The 26,546-nt window shown below is 33.1% G+C and overlaps 2 protein-coding genes across 2 annotated transcripts; one reads left to right on the plus strand and one right to left on the minus strand.

Annotated features, from left to right (window-relative positions):
* Positions 1 to 13,264: 13,264 nt before the first annotated feature.
* On the minus strand, positions 13,265 to 13,911 carry LOC142633700 (pectinesterase inhibitor 2-like). Its single transcript, XM_075807941.1, has one exon. It carries the CDS (start codon positions 13,890 to 13,892, stop codon positions 13,341 to 13,343), a length of 552 nt encoding a protein of 183 aa, XP_075664056.1. The 5' UTR covers positions 13,893 to 13,911; the 3' UTR covers positions 13,265 to 13,340.
* An 8,083-nt stretch (positions 13,912 to 21,994) lies between these two features.
* LOC142636960 (putative disease resistance protein At1g50180) lies at positions 21,995 to 24,926 on the plus strand. The gene has a single exon (XM_075811249.1). It carries the CDS (start codon positions 22,075 to 22,077, stop codon positions 24,766 to 24,768), a length of 2,694 nt encoding a protein of 897 aa, XP_075667364.1. The 5' UTR covers positions 21,995 to 22,074; the 3' UTR covers positions 24,769 to 24,926.
* Positions 24,927 to 26,546: the final 1,620 nt, after the last annotated feature.

The following is a 26,546-nucleotide window of genomic DNA, read 5'->3' on the forward strand; positions in this document are numbered from 1 at the left end:
AGTAACCATCACACTAAGGATGTGCGGTGGTTAGCTATGTTCACTTATGTTCCACGTAATTGTAATGTAGTTGCTGACGCTTTAGCTAAAAAAGCAAAATCATGTAGGGGTACTCAGGTTTGGCTAGAAGAATTGCCTGAGGATATAGCTCCTTTAGCTGACTTTGATGTCCATTGATGTTCCCTTTCTTTTATTATAAATAAAGGCCCAGTCCCTGACAGGCTGGCTTCTCACCAAAAAAAAAAAAATCACTTACACATAAACCCACCATTTTTTCTTTACTACTTATACTCTATCATGTCAAAGTTATAGCAAAAAGTTATGAAAAATTTTGTGGTCCTAGACTTTTTCTAATTTCTTTGGTGTTGTATATAAAGTTTTTCAACCAATGAATAACATGGTGTAATTGAATTGTTCTTAAAAAAATTACTACCATATTTATTGTGTTGAATTTGATCAATGTAATATATAATTGTAATTAATTAAAAATTTAAGATAAGGGACTAAGAAATTGTATTTACATTTTACCGGTTAATTATATCATGATCGAATTTACTTCAATTGGAGAAAGCGTATCTCTTGTGCGGATAAAGTTATCACTTTTGTATAACCCTAGCATATATATATATATATTTGTATGTATCTTGGCCCAACGGGTTCAACTATAAAAAGCTTAAGCTTGACAAAGCGATGAGCTCAACTTTTCTTGGAGCACTAGAACACAAAAATTACGATAATTTTGCAATACCCACATTTAATGTATATGTGTGTATGTGTTAATGTTTGAATGTCATCAACATCAAATATGATAGTACTCTCGAGTCTCATCACATATAACAGTAATTATGTTATATTTGTTAGTAACTTTATTTTTTTAGTTATATTGGATGGAATCATCATTATATTGGACAATGTTAAAGTTACATAAAGTGGTAGCTACGTCACTTTTGTTGGTAATATTGTTATCATATTTTGTTTGTTCTCGTTTTACCTATAGAAGTCCAAAATTGTGTTAAAAAACAACAAAAATTGTATATTTTTTACCTAAGGACTAAGGGAATTATAATAACTAGTCGCTAACCCGTACTACGCAAAAAAATCTACCTATTTGTGAGGTAGACTAAAATAGTTTTATAAAATCTTAAATTAATTAATAAACTACACTATTACATAATTTGCTCTTGTATGACTTCAATTTGTGTTACAATTTGATGAAAAACCCATAAAAAAATAACTTTTCGTCCATATTACATATCATTCAACAGAAGTGGCATGCTTTTCTAAAGTCAGCTGCAACTCCTCTTTCTTTGCACCCTCAACCTTGTCCACTAATTTGCCTTCTTTCAACAACAAAAAGGTTGGCATTGCCTCCACAGCCCATTCCTCAGCTAGTCTGCAGATAGCCCAGTAATTTTTTTTTTTTTTAAGTTAAAATCATATATTGGTTTGAATTGAACTATGCACGGATTTCATACAAGTTAATGTAGAATCAGATTAGGTTATTAATTAGAAACATAAAAAAATAACTTAAAAATTCTGATATTAAAACTTTTGAAAAACTAGAAAATATTAAAAAATCAAATGATCCACAACTTAGAAATTATTGAAACAAAATAAAATATGTGACTAAAAAATAGAAAAATATAAGAAAAGATTGGGTTACATTCAGAAGAATAATTCTTGACTATAAGTTTGCACCCTATCATAAAATATCACGTTAATGAAGTAGAGATGTAATAATAATAATAATATCAACGTTTGAGATTAAGTTTAAGAAGGACTTATTAGAGAGATAGAGTTTCACTCCTTGTTAAGTTTGGACTAAACAAAAATAATTTTATTTAAATAAAATGATAATTTTATTTAAATATTGTGCTGATGTGAAAAATTGTGAGAGTTTCAGTTATATATATATATATATATATATATATAGAGAGAGAGAGAGAGAGAGAGATTAAATTAATTTTTTCCGATCAAATGTAGGATTAACCAATTTCATAAATTGTGTGTCGGAATGACAGAAATATCCCTTTTGAGTAAAGTTTGACTAGTTTTGAACAAGTTTAATTGGGTACCAACAGTCAAAAAACTAAAATATTCGCGGAAAAGCCAAGTTTCATCTTATCACACCCAAGTACACCTTCCAAGTTTCTCAAAAAAAAAAAAGTACACCTTCCAAAACACTTGGACTAAAAAAAAAAAAATAAACTACTTTATTTTATGAGGCTTTCCTATATACATTCAGAAATTTTATTTTTTCAATTTTATTATTATTATTTAGTTCTAAGTCCAATTTTACATTGGAATATGTAAGGGGTTCGCTGTTGTTTTAATTAAGAGTAAACATTCGGTCAGGCTGTGGCGTAAAACCATTGTTTTACGCCAGCCAATAAGAGACTGCCACGTCATTTATTTTAATTTTTTTTCTCTCTCTCATTCAATTCACTCCCTCACTCTCTCTGAACTCTCTCAAAGTCCCTCACTCTCTCTGAACTCTCTCTCTCTGTATCTCAGTCTCTGACTCAAGCTTCTCAATCCGACTTGTCGTGGAGCTGAAGAAGTAAATGAAAACCAAGCCGGGGAGCATGAGCTTCGGATCGTGAAGCAAGGTCTCGCCTTTGATGATCTTCTTGATCACGAAGGGGATCCAAATCAGGGTCGCAACCACGATGAAGCCCAGTTGCCTGGTGGAGAGGAACGGAGGCCAGTGAATCAGACCGACGGCGAGCTTGGTCTTGGCTTGGACGAAATCGGCCATTGACTCGGCGAGTCGCGAGAAATTGCCCTGGTCCGATTCGGAGCTGGGTGGCGTCGAAGAAGATGAGGAGGTAGTAGGGTCTTGGGGTTTTCGTGGAGGTAAGGTAGCAAGAGACGGAGTGGTCGTCGAGGTGGATAATGCCCGATTTGGATCGAGATTGGAGCTCCGAAACTCGGTCCGAGTCAGAGGAGCTAGTTGAGGTTGAGATGAGAAGAAGGGAAATGAGGAGAAGGAGGGGGAGAGAGTGAGTGGGAGACATGGTTGTGGGTTTTTTGGGGTTACAGAGAGAATGAGTTTGGTTTGTTTTTGTTTTGGATCTTTGGATTTTTGTTGTGTGGCTTGATGATAATGATTGGATCTTTGGATTTTTGAATGGGTATATGAATTTCATTGATGGTAGCTTGGTTGAATGGGATGGTGGCTGGGTTGTTGTGTGGCTTGATGATGGTGGTTGTGTGGTTGGATGATGGTGGCTGTGTGGGTTGTCTTTGGTCTGTGAGATTAAACTAGGATATGATTTGCTTTTCAATTTCCCCTTTGGCTATAAATTTTGGTGTTTATGTCCATCCAAGATAAAAAGAAAAGCCACTTTTAATTTCGCCACGCACAGCTCCGACGAACTCCGGCGAACTCGGTGTGTGGTGTGGTGGAGGTTCGGGCAAGCTTCTGTCTGAGCTGTGAGACTGAGAAATAGAGAGAGAGTTTAGAGAGAGTGAGGGACCTTGAGAGAGTTCAGAGAGAGTGAGGGAGTGAATTGAATGAAGGACCCCAAAAAAAAAAAAAAAAAGATGACGTGGCAGCCTCTTACTGGCTGGCGTAAAACAATGGTTTTACGCCACAGCCTGACCGAATGTTTACTCTTTAATTAATAAAGACTTCTGCTATGGCCCTTACAAGTTACAACAGAGACGTTACTAAAGAATGTAATATTTTGGGCAAAGGACTTCGGTTGGGTGGATAGAGATAGAGCTGCCTCGGGCTCTTTTTCAGATTTAGTGAAGCTAATCCAGGACAAACCTCAGGCAGTCCCTCTCTTTGCAGTCACAGCGTGGGCCATCTGGTATCACAGGAACAAATCTCGCTTACAGGAGGCTTCTTTTCCACTTGACAGAATTGCAGATTTTGCCAAGCAGTACCTGCGTGATTTCAAGAGTTCAGAGATCAAACCTGCTCAAACAGATTGTCGAGACCCAATAGATGGAGTACTAGTCCTCCAGCCCTGGAGGCTTTCAAGACAAATTTCGATGGTGCAATGTTTGATGAATCAGATGAAGCCTGTCTTGGAGTGGTCATTCGCAACTCAGAAGGTGAAGTCATGGCTGCCCTGTTGGAAAAAATTAAAAAATCATCATCTGTGGTGGCTTTAGAATTGTTGGTAGCAAGAAGAGCAACGACTTTTGTCCTCCAAGCAGGTTTTCATCAATATTCATTTGAAGGAGACTCCGAGACTGTGATAAACTCCCTTCATGGCGGTGGTTTGAATAATTCTTGTGTAGGTTTTATTATAAAAGACTCTGTCTTACGCAAACTCATTTCAGAGAATCAGAGTTTCTCTTCTCTCATGTTGTTAGACAAGATAATGCAGTTGTACATGTCTTAAGAGCAAGACTATCTTTCCCTTTACGAATTTGAATGGAGTCCACTCCTCTAGATTTATTTTCGTTGTTTGTAATGATTTACCTATTCCTTGAATAAAATGTCAGCAAATACTTGTTCCTCCAAAAAAAAAAACTCTTTTAATTTACTGTTATCTATGCAAACAGTTGAATAATGTGACCTTTTACAATTGATTTTTTTTTGTTGCAATTATTTCAATTGAATTTGGGTATATCAGAGGACAATGAAGTGTCATAAGTTCTCTCATCATAGATAGAGCATGAGCATGAGTTCAAGTTAACTAAATTGGCAAAGTTATATATATCATTAGATCAAATCCTATCATACCATTTATGTAAAAAAATCTGTTAATTAAGGTCAAGAATTCCTTAGTTGATCCTAATTTCTTTTTATTGTTTACCCTTTAATTTCCATAAAGATCAAGTTCTTTACCTACCAAAAACTATAACTTAGAGAAAAAAAAATCCAAAATTACATGCCAGAAGAGTCGAAATTACTTAGCAAAAGAGCCAAGTTGCTAAAAGAAGAACCTACAAAAGAAACTAGAACAAAAACTAAATCAACTATTTTTCAAGTAATTAATACTTCTTCCATTACAAGAAGTTCAACTATATTTTGATATCAAACTAATTTGTACATTTCTTCAAATTAAAACTTGAACAAAAGCCCTCTTTGTCTTTGCTCAGTCCGATTTTTTTTTTTTTGAGTAAGAGTTGAATGATGAAAACGTTTGTACTTCAAAATACTAACAGAAGCCCTCTAGTTTATATTAAGAGCCCTTTGTTGCTCTTGGGAAGAGCAAAACTGATAAAAACGTGTTGGACTCAAATGAGATGACTTCGGCCTGGCGAGAACAGCTGGTGTCTGAACTTGTTGCCTTGGAAATGAAAAAAGTAACAAACAGACGGCATGATAACGGTCTTAGTGTTAAGGACTAAAATGGTTGCTTTTTAATTGTCTTGGATGTGTTTGGTATTTCTCCAAACCTTAAGGTAGTTATCTAGAATTTACCCAAAATTGCATTTTGGATAACCATTCAATTTTTTTTGTTAGTACGTATTTTGTTTTGTGTAACAAACAGACAGCATGATAACGGTCTTAGTGTTAAGGACTAAAATGGTTGCTTTTTAATTGTCTTGGATGTGTTTGGTATTTCTCCAAACCTCAAGGTAGTTATCTAGAATTTACCCAAAATTGTGTTTTGGATAACCATTCTATTTTTTTTGTTAGTACGTATTTGAACAATCTTAGTTTTAACAAAGTGGCTTTGGCTTGCGTTTGGTGTTCCAGTGTATTAGACTATAGAAGTGGCATGTGTCTAAGCTTAATAACGTGTTAACCTCATATTCTATCTAGTACATTGGAGTATTGGACACAAACTTTGCCGTGAGCTTGCTTTTATGCCACAAATTATATTCATTTATTGCCAAAACTTGTTGATTAGTGCACGGGACCAATAGGCACTCCCAGTGATAATGGCATGATGCAACCAATTAAAAGTCCTTAACGATACTTAATGATATTTGGCAAGATATTAACCAGTGACAGTAATTGTTTGTCTATGGCTATAAGCGTTATCAAGATACAATTATAATTTGATACTATGGCATGGCCATAAATTCAAACAACCAATCTTATTGAGACTAAGTTGGCCTTCTTCATGGCCGGCCACTACAATCAAATTTTCTAAATTCAACCATGCCATAATGTTTTACGATTTCAAGAAACCAGGCAAGGCCATCAAGATATATTATATGTTGAATCTTTCTTTTTCTTTTTTTTCTTTTTTTTTCTTTTTTTGAGAAGCATTATATGTTGAATCGAATGGTAAACAATTACATCTCTCCCAAAAGTACTCAGGTTCCCCCAATTCGAAAATAATTAATTTCATTATTCAAATCAAATACGATCAATTTAAAGAAGTCATATAATTAAAAACAAATATAAGTTCAAGAGAAATCATGATGAAATGAATATTGTCCATTTCACTTGGAATATATTCCTCATAGAAAAAAGAAACAACCAACAAAATAAACAGTCATATTCTGTTGAATATCTATAATGGCGGCTTTAGGATTATTTTCTAAGAATATCAATAAGAAATATAAATTATACAAAACTTAAAACAAAAAAGAATTTGAATATATTGACATCACAAAAAAAACACACACACACACAAAGACCCCAATACATGAAATTTCATATTTTAAAATTGTTACATGATATCTTCATTAGCAATCTTATGATTTACATCTTATCAAAAAAAAAAAAAAAATCTTCCAATTTACATCTCTTTCAATTTATATAGCCAATCAATTTTTTATTCATTGATCTCTTATTTAATTGATATATTTCAAAAAAATTAAGATTTAAAAGGGCATTTTCTAATCTTTAAGATTAACAAATTTCTACTTTTGTTGTTGGACTATATTTTATTTTATTTTTTTTTTCAGATTTTAGATCAAATTGGTTTATTATTGGGTTTTTTTTAGTGTGTGTTTAAAAGGACCAAAATATTATTAAGAGGATTATATTCAAGTTCGTTTTAGTTGAATTTAATTAAATAAATTTTTTTTAAAAGGTCTGAGAATTCAAAATTTTATTTTAAGGGGTCAAAACAAAAACAAAATTAAAATTAAAATTAAATAATATATAGCCATTCCTGGGGTTCATTTGAACCCCTGGGCTTCAAGTGGAGCTGCCCATGAATATCTATGTTATTAACATTGCAACCAAGTCACATATGGATCTTACATGACTATAATGTCATTCTCACAAACTAAAAACCTTACAAATAGTTTAGAAACAACTACACAGATTTCACAAAGAGTCAAAGACCCTTCAAAAGTTCAAACCCTTATTACTGGTGGTGAGTGGAGAAGTTTCCCTTAAAAGAGCATCATAATCATCACCAGCACAAGATGAAAGAAGGAGAGACGCAGAGAAGAACATGTGACCATGTTCATTTTTTGGATGCTTGAAGATGAAAGAACTGAGTAGAATAGAATGTGCTATATTACTATTTTCTGCCAGCCACGTAGGTATTTATATCTTCCTCGTCATATGAGGAATTTGAACCATCAGCCAATCATGGATAAATCTGAGTTGTCATTGTATAATTACCACTAAATATAATTATCAATTGGAAGAAGTAAATATGATGATTTATTTCCTTTTCATCATCTGTGGTTGAAATTAATAAATATGGTTAGAGCATTCACATTAGCTCATACAAAAATTCTTATTTATTTTAAGATAAGAACCAACTTTTTTATTTATTTTAACTAACCACTTTTTAAAAAATAATCAAATTTTAATGGTTGATTTTTTAATTGTTTCTCTCTCTTCACACTTCACAACCACCATCTACTCTTCTTCTTCTTCATCCTCGTAATACATAAATAAAGAATAAAAAAACTAAAATGTAAATGTCAATTATTGTAGCTTTGGATGAGTTTTGCACAATTTTACGTAAGATGATGTGGGTCGTTTTTGGGTTATTTAGGAAAAATTTTGGCTTTAAGCTATTTTTCACAAATTGGTAGGCTCTTGTGCTTTTATGTGTGCTAAAAAAATTATAAATAAATAATTGAGGAATATAATCGGCAGTTCAAATTAGATACTATGTTTTCTTCCCATTTCATCCATATGGAGAGAACAAGATAATACCAAGTTATTAAGAATCTTTAAATATTGAATTTTTTTAGAACCAAACACTCAATATGTATGGCAAAGATAAAAATTGACATGTATTTGAACTATATCTATGCTCAATGAAATTTTATTTTTCAATATTTAAATTTTGCATTGTTGCATTTTTTCATAAGATGCTTAGTCAATTATAATATATCATGTTTATTATTTATATACAAACTTCAAAATCCTAAAGGGTTACGTACGAATGTAAAAAATTAAGAAACTTGCAATATTTAAAATAACAAACATATAAACATAAACATAAACATAAACATTTATATTATAATATTTTGTAGTCTAAATTAAAAATTATACTATTTAATTTTGACTAAAATTGAATTTGGTAAATTTAATCCTCTAACTTTTAACTTCATTCAATATAGTCCACCTATTAATTTTCATTAAGTGTAAAAAATAGGGTAGTTTTGATTATTTATTTTTTATCTATATTAAAAAAATCATAAAGTTGATAAATTAAGAAGAAAAAAAAGAAAGATAATCAAGTAGGTTCACTGTTGCGGAAGAAGGATAAACTCAATGTTACTAATCATAGTTGTTTGCCTTAATTATCATTGCATGGGAAGAAGACAATTAAAGGATACAAAAGAAACAAAAATTTATATTGTAGTCTTTCACCCTTACAACTTTACAAAATGATCTCTTTAGATATTAGTGTAATTTTTTTTTTTCATTTTTTCTTTTTAAATCACATACATAGTTATATACCCAATCCATCTTATATAGTTATATACACTTTTACTATTTCAATTTTATGGGCAAAGTTGTGTATCCATTTGAAATAAATTTATTTTCATGATTTAAATTATATTTTATAAATATGAATTTGTATTTATTCATATATAAACATAATATATTGTTGAGCCCCATGTGAGAGCAAAGCAAAAAAAGAAAACTAGACATAATTTTTCAACTATTAAAAATACAAATTTATAAGGTCATTATTGTCATTTAAATCTTCATTATTGATGAATTTAGCTTTTATATCAATCTACATAAACATAATATATTTTGAGTAATGCTACAGCCACAAACTATTTTAGAATATTTTACAAAATGTTGATGTGAGCAACCTCTTATTGGTTTTCATCAAGGCCCATCATTAATATTACTTTTTCATTTATCAATAATTACTCACTACATCAGCAGTTCATAAATTTTTTTGTAAAATAGTTTGTATCTCTAGCATTATTCATATATTTTAGTTAGCTACTAATATCACTTTTTCACTTATTAATAACTACTCACCATATCAACAGTTTGTAAAAAATATTGTAAAATAGTTTGTAACTCTAGAATTTTCCTTTTGGGTAATGGAATTTTATTTTTATGTATTTATATGTTATGTTGTTGTCTTTTATCATAATAAATTATGTTTACTTTTCATATACCATCTTAAAAATCTTAAAGGGTTAGGAACGTAAAGATAAAGAACATTTTTTTCCAAATATAATATTAAAAAAAGTTATAAACATAAACATATACGTATACATTTGAAATTTTCCACATATAAAAAAAATTCTTTACAATACTTGGTATTGCTTGGCACAACTGTGAAGTGAGGAAAGCATCATGTGTTGGTCAAGAGATAAAAAATAGTAGCTTGGTTATGGGAAGGACAACAATCATATTCGATGTTTTAATATATACTATTCTTACTCTCTCAAGCATATTTTCCAAAGGTCATGCCGTATTCTGGGGCATTGCCCTTGCATCCAATGACTTTGCTGAACTTGCAAAGATTATGGATAATCTCGAATTTCAATAATCAAAAGAGTGGATAGAGAAGTGCAATTGTGATCACATATTTTTAAAATGATTACTTGACATACATTATCTATACTCAGTTTTTATTTTTTTATAAAAAGAGTTTCGATTCTCGATCTGATTCTACGATCTGATTTTACGATTTGATTTATGGAACTATTTCATCAATCCTATCTAGGATCTTGATTCTAGTTGCCTTTCCACTCTTATTTTATGGTCTCAAAACCAAAAAAAGTTTGTTTTTGTTTTTTGTTTTTTGTTCATGAAAACTATATTTTCATTTGTATACTAGAGGTGTTTCAAACTTTGGAAATATAAGAAATTGTTTTTAATTTTTGTTCTTAAAAACAAGTTTCTGAAAATATTTAAGAACTCTTAGAAAGAAATATTCATTTAATATAACTAATACGAAGAGTCATATAAGTAAATGAACAACATTTTCTTTTGTTGCATTACAAGTTTAACCTATTTATAAACTCTTTTACAAAAGCATTGTTTATCTTTGATGCTAAGAAGCGAAAGAACACAAAAGTGCATATCTGCATAAATTTGGTCAACCCAATCTTGGTGCTTATACTAGGGTAATAACTCACATTACTAATATTATGAATTTATAGTGTATTTGTTTGTAACTTGTAAAGTTATGATTTTCAACTAGTCTTTGTTGGATTTAATTTCGTGCCAAATTTGATTGTAATTTCTTCAATCATTTCCCTGTATTTATATGGGTTTATTTGCAAGGGATGAGTGTGAGAGATTGGTGAAGAATCAAGTGTAAAAAAAAGAATTAGTGTAATTCGTGACTAGCTCGCAAGTAAAGCAACCCACGAAAGGCCACTTGCAAAACACATGACTAGAAACTAAAGAGTTTTGTCAAACTGTCAAATTCATGAGTACTTTGCGAGAAAGGTCATCTCATAAGGTACCTGCGAAACTCTCTGTTTGGCAAGAAAAGAAAAAGTATTTTACCAAATTCTTTACCCACATTATATATACTCTTATTATCCAGGAAATCTAAGGAGTGCTTTTTAAAGAGAAAACCCTAGCAAAAATACTTGAGAGTTAGAGATTGTTATACTCACAATCATCTACAAATTTTCTTTTGGTTTTCCTCTACTTCTACCTCTCCATCTCTACATCCTTGAGAGGTTCTTAGCCCCAAACACTTACCTCACTCAATTTGAGTGTTGAGTCAAGTTTTGGTGCCTTTGCGAAGCATTGGAAGGAGCCATTAAGTGGCGGATGCAATTGGGCTGAATTGCGGGATTCGGAAAGCTAGTGAAGACAAAACTCCGAGAATTCCGTTAGTAGCAGGAGCTTAGAGGGCTCAAGTACATTTTGTAGACTAGGCTTGGAAGGTCTTTTGTTATTCATGTACTCTAACTTATTCACTAGTGGATAGATTTCAACTTGGAGGGTCACAAAGAGGTTTTTCACCGAATCCTTCGGTTTCCTCTTCGATAATACGTCTTGGTGTTATCTTGTGTTTGCATCTCTCTTCCCTATTCTTTAAGCTTTTCTTTTTTTGTTCGTTGTGGTTGAATATAACTTAGAGTAGTGTTACCAATTTCTTGCGCTCATTTACTCTTGTTCCGCACTTTGGTAAGTTAGAGTAAAAGCAATCTAACCGTAATTTTAAATTCGGTGTTTGAACAAGTTTTAGTGTTTTCACACTAATTGAGCTTTCGATCATAACTTATTACAAAATTTAAGAACCCACCCACCATAAACCCCTCCCAAAAAAATGTAACAAGAGAAATAGAGTGAAAGGCTTCCTCAAATTTATAACTTAAAACGCATTCATGTCATATTTTAGATCAGAGTAAAATTAGTTACAAATTTTTCAGTGTTGTACATAATGTTTTTCAAATAATTAAGTTCAAGTATTCAACTATGCGATGCATTCACTCAATGAAGGACATGGTGCGATTTATATTTTCTTAGAATATACAATATTTTATTTGTTGCATGGATCAATATAACTTTATGATTTAAATTAATTTAAAATTTAAAATACAATACTTAAGAAATTTTAGTTAAATTTTACCTTTTTAAATTATATCATGATCAAAGTTACTTTAATTGGAGAGGCTTATCACTTGTGTATGTTATATTAATAAGGCGCCAGCAGCGGCAATAAAATTGCAATTTTATTATGTCAAACTTTTTCGTCTTAACAGATGGAGAGGTTTTTCACAACATTTTTTACAACAGTTGAGTCGGTAAGTATTTATTAGTTCTCATTTGACTCATCATTGACATCATTCTTTTACCTACCGCTACACTAATAGTCAATTACATAAGTTGTTATGAAAATTTTGTCTTTAGATTTTCTACTAGGGTTCATTTGAGTTAATCACTAACATCACATTTTTACCTACTGTTAATAATTTGCCACATTAATAGTCATGAAATTTTTTGTATCTTTAAACTTCTTTTTGTTCAGTCGTCCATTGGAGGAGTTTTACTTTCGAAAATGCTAGGCAGACTAAAACTTTCTAAAGTTCACTTGCCACTCACAATTGTATGGCAGTGGGGTCTAGGTGATGTAAAGTCTTGAGAAGTTGTGAGACAACCGGATCCCGTTGCCATTCGTTATACTCTTGTAAGTGAGAGTGAACATTTTGGTGGAAACTTTCACTTTAGGCCAGGTAGAATTACTCTTTTAATTTATTGTGATCTACACAAACAGTTGAAAAATGTGACCTTTTTATAATTGATTTTTGTTACAACCATTTCAATAGAATTTGGGTATATCAAAAGACAATGAAGAGTTATAAGTTCTCCTGTCATAGACAGAGCATGATCACATGAGTTCAAGTTAGCTAAATTGATAAAAATATGCAATTAGTTCAAATCCTATCATATCAATAAACAAATACAAATAACCATCTTTAATTAAAAATTCTATTTTGGATAACCATTTAATTAATTTTATTGGATTAGTATTTGAAAGGTTGTAATCTTAAAAAAACTGTTTTAGTTTGCGTTCAATACTATAGTGTACTGGACATGACATTAACCACTTGTTAACCTCATATTTCAGTACATTAGAGTATTGAACAAAAACTTTAACCTAAGAAAGGGAGCTTGCTTTAAGCCACAAATTATATTCATTTATTGCCAAAACGTATTGATTTGTGGGACCGGTATTCACTCCTAGTGATGATGGCATGATGCAACCAACTAAACTAAAAGTCCTTAATGGCATTTGGCATGATATTAATCATTTACAGTAAACAATTACATCTCTGCCAAAAGTGTACTCAGGTTCTGGAATGAATTAATTTCATTATCCAAATCAAATATGATAAATTTAGAGAAATCATATAATTACAAACAAAAATAAGTTCAATCATGAAATCATTTGAACTTCCTCATAGAAAAAAGGAACACCCGACAAAATAAACAGTCATATTATAGAGAATATCTATGTTATTAACATTGCAACCAATCTCACATGACTATATCTCATTCTCACAAACTAAAACATTACAAACAGTTTAGATACAACTACACAAATTTCACAGAGACCCTTCAAACCCTTGTTATTGGTGGTGAGTGGAGAACGGGTTCCCTTAAAAGAGGTTTCACAATCATCAGCAGCAGAAGATGCAATACGAGACAACTTAGCCAAGGACTCAAAGGTCTCAGAGTCCAAGTCATCGTGAGCCTCTAGTAGCTTCGAAACAGCCTTGGTGTAATCACGATCACACCTTTTGAGACGTGGCCTTTGGCTTGCGGTGGCATTTTTAAGCAACGAAGTTATTTGGTCGTGTGTGGTGGTGGCGCTCTGGTAGGCCGAGCCAAATATGACATAGGCTAGCACATAGCGATCGGCTTCTGGGGTACGTGGATCGGCATAAAGAGTCTCAACACAGAAGTCGTAATTGGAGGTTTGGCTACATACTTTTTTCACAAGATTGGATGGCTGAATAGTAGTAGTAGCAGCAGCAGCAGCATAGGAGGGTTGGATGAAGATGGAGATAGCAAATAACAAGGAGAGACAAAGACAAGGATATGTTACCATTTTCATTTTTTTGGATGAAAAAACTGAGTAGAATAGATGTGCTGTATTTTGTGGCAGCTACGTTGGTGTGTGTATATATATATCTTCCTTGTTAGATGGGGAAATCGAACCATCAGCCAATCATTCAATCAAGGATAAATCTGAGTTGTCATTGTATAATTACCCTTAAATATTTACTATTTTTGTAAGTAATTAAAGGTAATGTTTTTTTTTTCTTTAATTTTCTTTTTAAGATGCTGCCATTTATGCTCGAAGTAAATGTGATCTTAGTCTTACTTTTAATAAGTAGATTTTTAGTGGAAGAAGGGAGGTGGGTTTCAAACCTTCCCGGAAAATGATTATTGCAGACAAGCTATTACACACAAAAGAGAAGTGGGGAGTGGGACAGTTACCTTGCCCAAAAAACACCTTTAATATGGGAGATAAGTTTGCTCAACAATAATAACTTTGTCTCCCCCTCCCTTTTTAACAGATAAGTTAGGTATGACAGGTTTATTAAAAAAAAGGAAGAAAGATTTGTTTGTTATAGAGAAGTGCTATGTGTGCTATGCCCCAACATTTTCATAACAAATCCTCGGTAGTAACTTGTTATGGATTTTTTATTTAGATCTACCACTAAAATTACTTTGTTGTCTACTAGTAATAACGTATAACAACTTGCCACTTAGAATTTGTTATGAAAATGTTGTGGACGTAACAGTTCTCATATAATATATAGGAAAAAAAAAGGAAAAAAGATAATTATAATGTATTTATTTAAAATTTATAGAAAAATCAACAAATCTAATTATATTTTAATTGAATTCTCAATTGTGCGCTACATATTCCATTTAATTTTTAATTTTGGGCCAAGTGAATTATAGTGTAAAAATTGAAGAGTCTAAGCACGAGCTACACTCTAATATATAAGTAATGAGAGAATCAAGGCATTATTTTTAGATCAAGGATTAGAAGACTTGTTGAAATTCAAATTTCTAAAAAAAAATTCATCTTTCTCATTTTATTATAACCAAAGACTTTGTGTAGTGGACCGATATTTTAAACTTAAAATAACTCCAAAAAATAAATAACACACACAAGTGCCTCATATTGCCTCTATTCCTCCGCTGAATATTTTTTTTCCTTGTCATTCAATAAACTCGTACATAGTTTCAAGTTCTAAGTTTTTGCTAAAAACTCAAAATTTAAATATTAAGAGGAATAGAAAGTTGAATCTTACATATTTTTTAGAAACAATTAAGGCAATGAGTTGATATACAATTTTTCTGGCAATTAAGGCAATGAATTAAAAACTTTTTTCCTGAAAGTACTGTAAATAAAGGTAAAAGGTAACTGAAATAGTACAGTGGAACCCATGAATGGTATCAAAAAGTGCAATGAGACTCATGAATAATAGCAAAAATAAGCTAAGTAGTAAAAAAAGCTAGTTTTTAAAGCCAATGTCAAATGCACACTTTGTTTTAATTATTTCAATTTATTTTCAGTATTCAAACTACATACTATTTACTTAGATTAATCTTTCAAATTGATTGTTATTAGTCACGAATCAAGTCTTTTAGATGTATGAAAATAAATTGTCTTGATGAATACAATATTATATAATTGTTATATTTATTTTTGTTAATGTTAATTACTTTTTTTTGGATTAATTTTGCATTCAAGTTTGTCTTATATTCTTGCCCCATCTAAACTAAAATCTTGTCCCCCCACTGATTACACACAATTATGTTACAAGTCACAATTGACAACTTTATTTGTAAACAGACCGTGTGTAATATACATTGCTCCTTTCCATTTAGTCCAAATGGAGATAACAAAATAATACCAAATCGTAAGACTCTTAGCAAGTTCATGGTGAAAAATAAAATAAAAATTACGATTTACGAAGAATCATTTAATTAAGTAAATGAGAAACCTTTTATATTGCATTACAAGTTAGAGCTATTTATAAGCTCTATTACAAAAGCATTATTAGTCCCGCTCTAACTAGCAGCCTCTACACACTTGCACAGCTCGAGCAAATTTTAGTGTGAAATGAATCTAATAGTTTAAGTTCCACCACGGTGCCATGAAAGCTATGCACTCTGGTCAGCCCAAATCTTGGTGCTGATGGCAGCGTAATGCCTAATAAGTGTCACTTAAACGGTTATGGCAGTATTATCTATTATGATGTATTTTGCTTGTAATGTATTACCATAAAAGGGAAGAACACGTTTCATTTGGAAATAACTTGAAATGCGAGTTGAGTTACAAATCTTTTGGCAGGAATTAGAAAAATAGAATAAAATTTAGCTTCCTAAAATTTATATAATAACAAGCGTCCATGTCATATATCAGATTAGGACAAAATTTAGATGCAGTACTTCCTTAAGAATTGTATTTTAGATTGTCTAATTAAATTCAATAATATATTGTATTGGCTAATGAAACACGTGCTTGTGCTTGAATTTAGTTGTTCTTGAAAAATATAATAGTGTTTTTACTATATTAGTTAATATAACCATGTGACTGAATTTAATTATAATTTAAAAAAATTAATTACACCAAAAAAACATATTAAATAATTTAAAATTTACCATAATCGAAGTTACTTAAATTGGAGAGGCATACCATTTGTGTGGATAAAGGCTTATAACTTCTTTTTTTGTTTCTTAAAAAAAAATTAAAAAAATGGGTTATCAGTTTTGTGGATAAGCTTGGCACAAGTTGTTGAACTAGATAATATAACTAAGCTTGTCAAGTAGTCGACCATTGGTTTTTCCAAAGCATGGCGCTCAACTTTTCTTGAAGGAAAAGGACGACAACAATGAATATAGAAATCCTATTTTGGCTCTTTCATCTCTGGCAGAAAAGAGATAAGGGTCCACTTTCCTTTTTAGTTAAACATTTTTTTTTTTTTTGGATAGGCTTTATAGTATAAAGTAGTTGCTTGTGATAAAAAGAAAAAAAAAAAAAAAGAAAAAAAAAAAAAGAGGTCCTCTGCAAGGTTTTGGATTGATAAACCCATAACTAATTATAGATGCAAATACTAGAAAAATGGGAAAAAAAAATTTTAAGGAAAACAATGGAAATAGTTTAACTAAATAAAAATAATTAGTAATATTTATTAGGAAGAAATGACACAACACAGTTTGGATTGAGATGCACCATTCTTTGACAACATCTCACCTCCTTTCACCCTTTCTTTGACAACATTTCCTCCTTTCACCTTAAGCCTTGTTGTTAATTCTGAATTGGCTAGTACTTGATATTCAAATACCAAATTACAACATAAGTAGTCTGGGCGTGAGTAGAGAAGGTCAATTCAACTTGACTCGGCATAATTCCAATGGGAACTTGTCATCTAACTCTGTCGAGAACACATCAGACACAATAATGGATGACTTGCTATCACATACTCCTGTAACTCTCAAGTAAACTCTCTATCAGTGTTAACCATACATATATAGGACATAAACATATGTAAAAATAAATATTCTTTTTATAACAGAATTCATGTCCATATTAATTTAGAGAATACAATCCTTGGGGAAAATTCACGTATAAAAATTTCACTTTTGTCAATCAGAAAAGTCACCCGAAAAATCCTTTTTAAAGCCCTAAAATGGACTCAAATTCACAATGCAAAACAAAATGAAGAACCATCCAAATTTCTATAAAAGTTTAAAAATTAGATCTAGTACCACTTGGAGAGAAGTTGATTAAATAAAATAAAATAACTCATTTTTTTATATATTGTCTCACATTAGAAGTAGAGTTTGAGAGAATACAGTCCTTACAACCACTTGGCAATTAAACGCAACTTTTACCATATAATATATGATTTTTAAAAAGGCTTGTCTATTGAGGTTAAACTATCATAATTATTCACAATGCAAGAAAAACACTTGCATACATGCATATCTTTGGGCATTGATTTAGTCAAATGACTTATTATGGTGCAAGATTTTTGTTCGAAACTTTTAATCAGAGCAATTCTTATTAGTAATAAACATTGACAAAATTAAATGACAATTTAGCATCTTGACGTCATTTTTCCCTTGAGCTTCTCCAATTCCCTTGAACAACAATAAGTCCAAAATGTTCATAAAAATTAAATACAAGTATATAACAACGCTAGACTACATATGCAGGAAGACATAATACTAAAAGAAATTAAATATATCAAAATCACTTTAAGCAACATTAAATAAATAATATTGAAACTCAACTAGGTCTTAAACTCTTGATGACAACGGAGTCAAATCATAATGAAAAGAAGAAACAAAAATTGGACCATCGCATACTCTTGGTGCGATGGTCACTCCACAAGTATAAGTGTTTGTGGGTGTAGGGCAAGGGCCGAGATTCAAGTCGCCAGGAGGGAGCTTCACACACATATACACCTAGCTTAGGCTAAAGTAGAATTCTATCTTGTATCAAAAAAAAAAAAAAATTGGACACTAGGTTGTATTTGAAAATCTGTGCATGGGACTCTTATAAAAAATACTCTTATTATATCTCCTTTGTACGTAGTACCCGGATTTTCACCATGTTTCAACAACATTCCATTGTTTGGGACATTTTGCACTTGGCGACGTGCGTGTTGTTTATAAAAACAAACAAGTGTGTGACATGTGTACAACACTAGAGTAGGATGTGCGCAAGTGAATATTTTAATCTACGTTCATTTTAAAGAGTTGCCACCAACTATTAGAATTCTAAAGTGTGATTGGTCACATAAGTCTAATAAATTTTATTTCCTAAATTTATTTAAGAAAATCCTAAAGCTCCTAAGCTAAACTAGAAAAAAAAAATCTCAAACCAAAATTCTAGATTCGAAAATTCAGTTACATGTGGAGAAGGTATTAAGCACCCCACAATGCATATCCAAAAGAATATACCTTGTTTTGAATTTAATCTTACATTTCAACTTTTAAATAACTACGAAAACATTTGAAATTTTGGGATCTTAAAACATATGCATGTACATGTATGAAATGACACAAAGGTAAAGACATGTAACTTATCCTAGGATGGCATGTATCATCTATCGTAGGATGACTTGTAAAATCTATCCTAAAATACATGTAAAATCTATCGTAGGTTGACATGTATAATCTATTTTAGGATGAAATGTCAAAATGACATGTGTAATCTATCCTAGAATGACATGTATAATGACATACTAGTCGCAGACCTATGCAATGCGTAGGAATAAATAATTATTTTGTATTGTAATATAATATATAATTTTTTCTCTAAAATTTTTTGAATATAATTTGTTCTTCCTAAAAATTAAACAATTTCTATTCGGTCAATTTCGGTCCCCCTTCAGTCCATTTTAGACTAATGGGGCCTTAAATTGATTCTTTTTGTAGGTTTTATTTTTAAGTGTAGCTCAAAAATTCATTTTTTTCTTAATGTTTGGGTTGAAAGGTATGAAATTCTATTATATTTGAGCTAAGCTCTTTAGTTTTAAGTTAAAAAAATACAAAGAAAATACTAAAATAGACATTAGAAATTAAAAATATGAGCCCTAAAAATGCAATAAAAATTATAAATATTCAAAAGTCTTATTCGGTCCACATTGGTTCTATTTGGTCCAATTTGTCCTATTCGGTCCTATTTAGTCCATTCTGTCCAATTCAGTTCATTCGATCTGATTCACTCCACTTCAGTCAAATTCGGTCAATTCAGTCCACATTGTCTCAATTCGGTCCACATTGGTCCTATTCAGTCTACTTAGGTCCTATTCGGTCCATTCTATCTATGTTGGTTCTGTTTCGGTCTACATTGGTCCATTTTGACCACTTTGATCCACTTCAGTTCTATTCATTCCATTTAGTGCACTTTGACATTATTCGCTCTATTTTTTCCACTTTATATTTATTCGGTCCTTTCTATCCACTTCAATCCTATTTAGTCCACATTGCTTCTATTCGGTCCAGTCTGTCCACATCAGTTCACTTCGGTCCAGTATGTCTACTTCGGTCCATTCTTCCATCTTCAGTCCATTTGGTCCATGTTGTTCCTATTCCGTCTATTTAGTCATTCTGTCCATTTGGTCCACTTTGTTTCATTTGGTCCAATTTGCTCCAATCAGATCACTTCAGTTCATTTTGGTCCACTTTGTGCACTTACATAATGGGAAAAGACATGTTTAAGTTGAAAACACCTAATCTAAATTCAAATTTATTTTATATATATATATATATATATATATATATATAAATCTCAAACTTGTAATATCTAAAATCTTAAGCATAGTATTTATTATTACTACTGTAAGTGCACAATTGCACCTGGACCCAAAGACAACTACGGGCTCAGGCCCAATGAGCCTTAAACAATGAAATTTGTAGAGTGTGGGCTTGAAATCTAGGTTAGAGGTACTGAGAACTTGATAACAGGCTAAGAGTTACAAACACTTGTAATTAACAAATGATAATTGCTAATAGGCCTCCTCGGACATAAGCCGAGGACTACTTCTGTATTATTTCTCTTTCTTTCTTAAAAGTTACAATTCTTAATTTCTTTCTTAGTTACCGACCCCCTTTTCTTGGGCCTTCATCCCCCTTAAATACTTCTTTTTCTGATACTTTATCCACGTGTTGCTCAAACTCCCTCCCCCCTAGATATTTCTTTCCCTAGTGCCTTTGAATAGTGACCAGAAGTTTCAGTTCTACTGTTCAGGGGTCACTTCCCCATTAATGCGGCCAGGGAGGTAGGTGCAGAGTCTTTAATGTGGAGGTGACAGCCTTTGCTTTTGGTATTTTTTTTAACACCGGTGTACCTCGAAGGTTCAGGGTTTCCCCCTTCTAACCAACAGTCTTTCCGGAATATTGCCTTGACCTTCATAGTGAAGCTCCGAGTTCTCCTGGGTCTATCCGAGGAGAAACTTACCCTCGGATGTGTCCTCGGACCCTCGGCGTATGGGCCGATTCGCAGTACTAACAAATTCTTAGCCCAAAAGCAGGTCGGCCCTCCTTGCTACAGTCCAAAGGCACATATGCCCACTTGAATCTTTTTACTCCCCACAACTACGCTTTCATTGAGCCACATTAATATAGCATTTCAGTCCACTTTGATACGGCTAAATTTAAGTGAAAGTCTTTTGAAATATAAAAGTTATGAATATACAAATGTAATCTTTAAGGCAATTATTCATTTATTTTAACGTCATTACTTTTAAATGAATTGCATAGGGTTAATTATACATTTAAGCAAATATATATGTGTGTGTGTGTGCGCGCGCGCGCGCGTGTATAATTTTTATTTAAACAAATTATTCATTCTCTTAACAGAGATTATCTTGATAATCAAAACTCATATCAAACTTATACTAAATATGCATAATTTATTTTCTAAATTTTAGTGTAGAGAGAGAGAAAGAGAGACTACTCGTGATGTGGAACTAAAAAATACAACTCCAAAACTTATGAATCCAAAATAGAGTTAGAAAGAATAAAAAAAAAAAAAAATCAAAGAAAGAGAATAACTACTTTTTCAAGAGAGATGTGAGAGAGAATAGCTCCGTCACTCTAACCCTTAACTTCATAAGATCTTCTTATGCCTTTGTATACTATAGATAATGGCACAAGCATGGGTCAAGCCACACTCATTATTGAAGAGACCATTAGACCATCGATGAGAAATTTGTTGTGGACACAGTTTAATATTAACTGCTGTTAGACTAGTGGAAAATGGGAATGGAAAAACAAAAGTTTCTAAAGTAAACCAAATTAATGGCTTGACTAAATGATGTGGGCATGATTAATGGCTTAACTAAATGATGTGGGTATGATCATGAAGTTTCGATTGTAAAAGGTATACTAAAACACTAAAACTTTAAAGGCAAGTCAATGGGTAAAAAAAGACTAAAGAGTATGACTTCCTTTAAAGCTTGAAATGGTGGGTGGGATTCTTTTTTTATATGATTCTATTGGAAACGCAATATCCTAATTATCCTGATTTTGACCACCTCTCCCTTTCAACTAACAATATTGAAGAATTTTCGCCTAATAGAAAAGAAGATGCTGGGAAATTTCATGGAAAATGTAATGTGAAAAAGCTAATAATTGAGAGAGCTGCCACAAGAATATTCAGTCTCAATTGCAATAGCTTAGAATACTGATCAGAATCTGACTTCTAAATCCACCTGTTCAGCACTCCAAAGCACCAAGTTAAAGCAAACAAAACCCAACAAATGGCAGAAGCTATTGTTTCATTTGTTACAGGAAAGCTTTCTGATTTGCTCATTGAAGAAGTAGTGTCACTGTATGAAGTCCATGGACAAGTTGACTCAATAGACAGGGAGTTGACACGAATACAGTGCTTCCTAAAAGATGCAGATGTGAAGCAAAAGGGAGATGAAAGAGTGAAGAATTGGGTCAGAGACATAAGAGATGTTGCTTATGATGCTGAAGATGTCATCGACATCTTCATCAGCAAGTTAAGAAGCAGACCCAAAAAACCAGGATTCATTGGGTTCATCAAGAGGTCTAGATTCTTTTTCAGTGATTTGGAAGCTAGGCATAAACTTGCCAAGGAGATTCAGAGTATCAAGATAAGAATCCATGAGATATCCACCAGTAGAGTAACATATGGGATTGAAAATATAGGTGGAGAGAGGGGTAGTTATGCATGTGATAGATTGATTGAGCGGAGGCGATCCTCTCCTCATATTGATGATCATGATATCATTGGCTTCAATGAAGACATCAAGATGTTGGTGATGAGGTTACTTGATCAAAAAACACCAAGGCGAAGTGTTATTTCAATTGTTGGGATGGGAGGCTTGGGCAAAACAACTCTAGCTAAGAAAGTGTATAATTGTAATGATGTTAAGAGACACTTTGATGTTTGTGCTTGGGTTTATGTTTCTCAAGAGTACAGTGGGAGGGAGCTTCTTAATGAGATTGGTAAAAAAGTTCTGATGATCGAGAAAGGCATATTGGCCTCGATGAATAGAGACGATCTAGAGGAGAAACTATCCAGAGTGTTGAGCAAGAAGAGGTACGTGATTGTCATGGATGATATATGGAATATTGAGGCCTGGGATGACTTAAAAGCCATCTTTCCAGATGTAATGAATGGCAGCAGAGTTCTATTTACAACTCGCAACAGGGATGTAGCTATTCACGGCGATCCAAGGAGCCCTATCCATGAATTACGTTTTCTAAACGATGCAGAGAGTTGGAAGCTATTCACAAAGAAGGCCTTTTTAGAAGAAGGTGATTCTATTGCTTGTCCCCCCGAGTTGGAGGGATTGGGAAAACAGATTGTAGCCAAATGCGGAGGCTTGCCACTGGCTGTTGTTATTCTTGGAGGGCTTCTCTCTAGAAAAGAGAAGGCCCCTGGTGTTTGGTTGAGGGTGTTGCGAAGTGTAGACTGGCAGCTGACTCATGATCCAAAGCAACTGATGGAAATATTGGCTCTCAGTTATAATGACTTGCCATATTATTTGAAGCCATGCTTCCTTTATTTTGGACTTTTCCCTGAAGATTCTGAAATCCAAGTGGGAAAACTAATCCTGTTGTGGATAGCTGAAGGATTTGTTCGACAAAGGGGTCAAGAATCTATGGAAGATGTTGCTGAAGATTTCTTGGAGGAGTTGGTTGATAGAAGCATGATTCAAGTGGCTGCAAAGAGGCACAATGGGAAAATCAAGACTTGCCGCATCCATGATCTTTTACGAGATCTTGCATTGTCTGAGGCAAAAGAATGTAAGTTTCTTCAAATCCTTGAGAACATTAATTTTTGCCCCTCTATGACTTCAACACGTCGAATTGCAGTCCATACAACTCTTGAGACGTACATGCATTTTAGGCAGTCCAATTCTCACCTTCGTTCAATGTTGTGCTTCTCAAGATATGACGAATTTCATAGGAGAGACCAGTGGACATCTCTATTTCGAAGCCACAAGTTGCTTCGGGTGGTAGATCTAGAGGGTGTGACTGCCCATGTATTACCGAAAGAGATGAGAGAACTCATTCATTTGCGATACTTGGGATTGAAGAATACTAAATTGCAAAGAATACCGTTCTCCATTGATAACTTGAGGAACCTGCAAACACTAGATATAAGGGGTACAAAGATCAGCAGAGTTCCAAATGAAATTTGGAAGATGCAGAGTATAAGGCACTTGTATTTGCATAAGACTGCTATAACAGGTAATCCACCAGCTTATGTCTCTTCAATGAACCTTGCAACCTTATCAACTGTATCTATTTATGGTAATATATGGATTCCTAATTTCTTTGGGAAGTTGACAAGTCTTAGAAAACTCGGAATCCATGGTTGTTTTGGTTCACAAGCTGAGGCATTGTCCAAGTCTCTTCTCAAATTAATCAATCTTGAAAATTTTAGTTTAATTGGCACTGATCCAATTTTGGAGCCCACTTTGAGGTTGATTTTGAGTCTTTTCAATATTCATAAGCTGTATCTTTCTGGACCTATAGAGAAGCTTCCTGAACCACAACATATTCAGCCTAATCTTAGCAAACTGTCACTGAAAATGTCGCAACTTGTGCATGACCCATTCACGACATTGGAGAGACTACCTAATCTTAGGATGCTCAAATTGTTATCCAATTCCTTTTCTGGAAGGAAAATGGTTTGCTCTTCTGATGGATTTCCTAGGCTCTATATCTTGGAACTCCAGGACTTGGATAATTTAGAAGAATGGCGAGTGGAGGAAGGAGCGCTGCCAAGCCTTAGACGCTTAATTATCAGTGGTTGCGAAGAACTGAAGATGCTTCCTGAAGGATTACAGTATGTGACTAGTCTAAAAGAATTGGTCGTGGAGGATATGCCTGAAACATTTGTAGATAGGATTGAACAAGACAATGGAGATGATTGGAATAAAATCCAACACATCCCATCTATTGTTAGAATGTAGGATCAGTGTTCTCATATGGGGTGGATTCTCCTAGTACAAAATAAATGTGTTATGCTCTTGTTCTACATGGACAGAAGATGTAGGACTTAGCATGAATACACAGGGAAAGATGAAAGCAAACAATGTCAGTCCTATTTATTCTGTAGTTAACCAATATATTTTCCACATCTTGTATGTTCCATTTTTATTCAAAATGTATACATTTACAAATTTCATTTTCTTGATGAGACTTCAGGACTCTTTGAGCACCAGATCACTCGTATAGTTCCCATCCGTCTGTCATGTAAGCCTTAGCAGATAATTACTGGGTAGACTCACTGTTATCACCTACTTGCTTCATGTCAGTTAGCTACAGTCTCATTCTAAAATCCCAGACACTTCACTTCTTAACTGCTAGTTTTAATTGTTTGCACTTTTAATTTTTCTTTTGTTGGTTGAACTGTTGTAAAATGTATTAACAAGTCTTAAGGCCAACACTAGTAGGGAGGAGAGCCTGGATATAACTAATTTGTATGCCTAGCCAATTTTAGAGGGGCTGTGTAAAGTCAAGTAATGACTCTATTGAGTGCATACTAGTCTCCTTATGCTTATTCTACTTAAGCCCACACTACCTTCCCAAAACATAGTATGTAACAGCAATGAGGCCAAACAAATAGTGCCTTAGCTTCGTGCTTTCGGATTAACAGCGCTGAGGGCTGACTTTAATAAATGATTTTCTTTGATGCTGGTTATATGAGCTTGGTTGTTCCCTTGTCCTGAACTATTTAAAACTGTAACAATACCATACACCATTATTAATGGTCATCAAATAGCCACCCATGGGCTGGCCCAGAAGCCCGCCAGCCCACCAGGCTAATGGGCAGTCCAGCCCGGTAATATTGCAGCTCGTGGATTGCCCATGAGCTGGTTTTTTTATCCATGGGTGTCCATTGGTCCGACCCCAGCCCCTTCGCCCGACCCTTTAGCTCAGCCCATTAGACTAACTCTACCCAAAATTCATAGCAAAATAATTTGGGAGATGGGGATGAGGGATTGAACTTTAGACATTATATAAACGCTTTAAGACCACACACCTACCTAACCGTTATATACTTAGTGATTGTGAGCTCAGCGAATACGTAGTCCAAATATCATACATGGGCCTAGCAGGCCTTTTTAAGATTTCGAAACGGGCCGACATATACCAACGTTTATACTTTTTCACTCTTCAGCACAAACAGTTTCTCCAAGACAAGAAGTACTGATTTATAATAATAATAATTATATGAGACAATGAGTCATGTGACGTGAAAGTGAAGCTTTTTAAAGCCGCGAAATGTGTTCCGACCAAAATACGTGCACAGATGATGAAAAAAGAGTGTTAAAGTAGTAATACCAATTTTTTGACCAAAACGATATATATATATATATATATATATATATATATCTTATTACCGATTGATACGTAATTGACAACCATGTGAAAATGCAAGACAGATGAGCATGATTTCTTCCATGGGGACCACGCATGTAAACCATTCTAGCGAAATGTATTAATAAATAATAATAAATAATGCGTTGGGACCACAACACCAATTTAGTTGAAAGTGGACAAAATGTGCTCCCACCACCACGTGACTACTTCGTCTCTCTCTCTGTACTCTACTCACCAGTTGCCTTGCCAGTTGCCATTAATTATTGATTAAAGTATTATTATTATTATTATTATTATGTTTCATTATTCATAATTTCATATCGACAGCCTGTACCTTCTTCGAGGCCAAACCAAACCATAGTCA

Source organism: Castanea sativa, chromosome 5, assembly GCF_040712315.1.
Source record: "Castanea sativa cultivar Marrone di Chiusa Pesio chromosome 5, ASM4071231v1".
NCBI classification, from domain to species: Eukaryota; Viridiplantae; Streptophyta; class Magnoliopsida; order Fagales; family Fagaceae; genus Castanea; species Castanea sativa.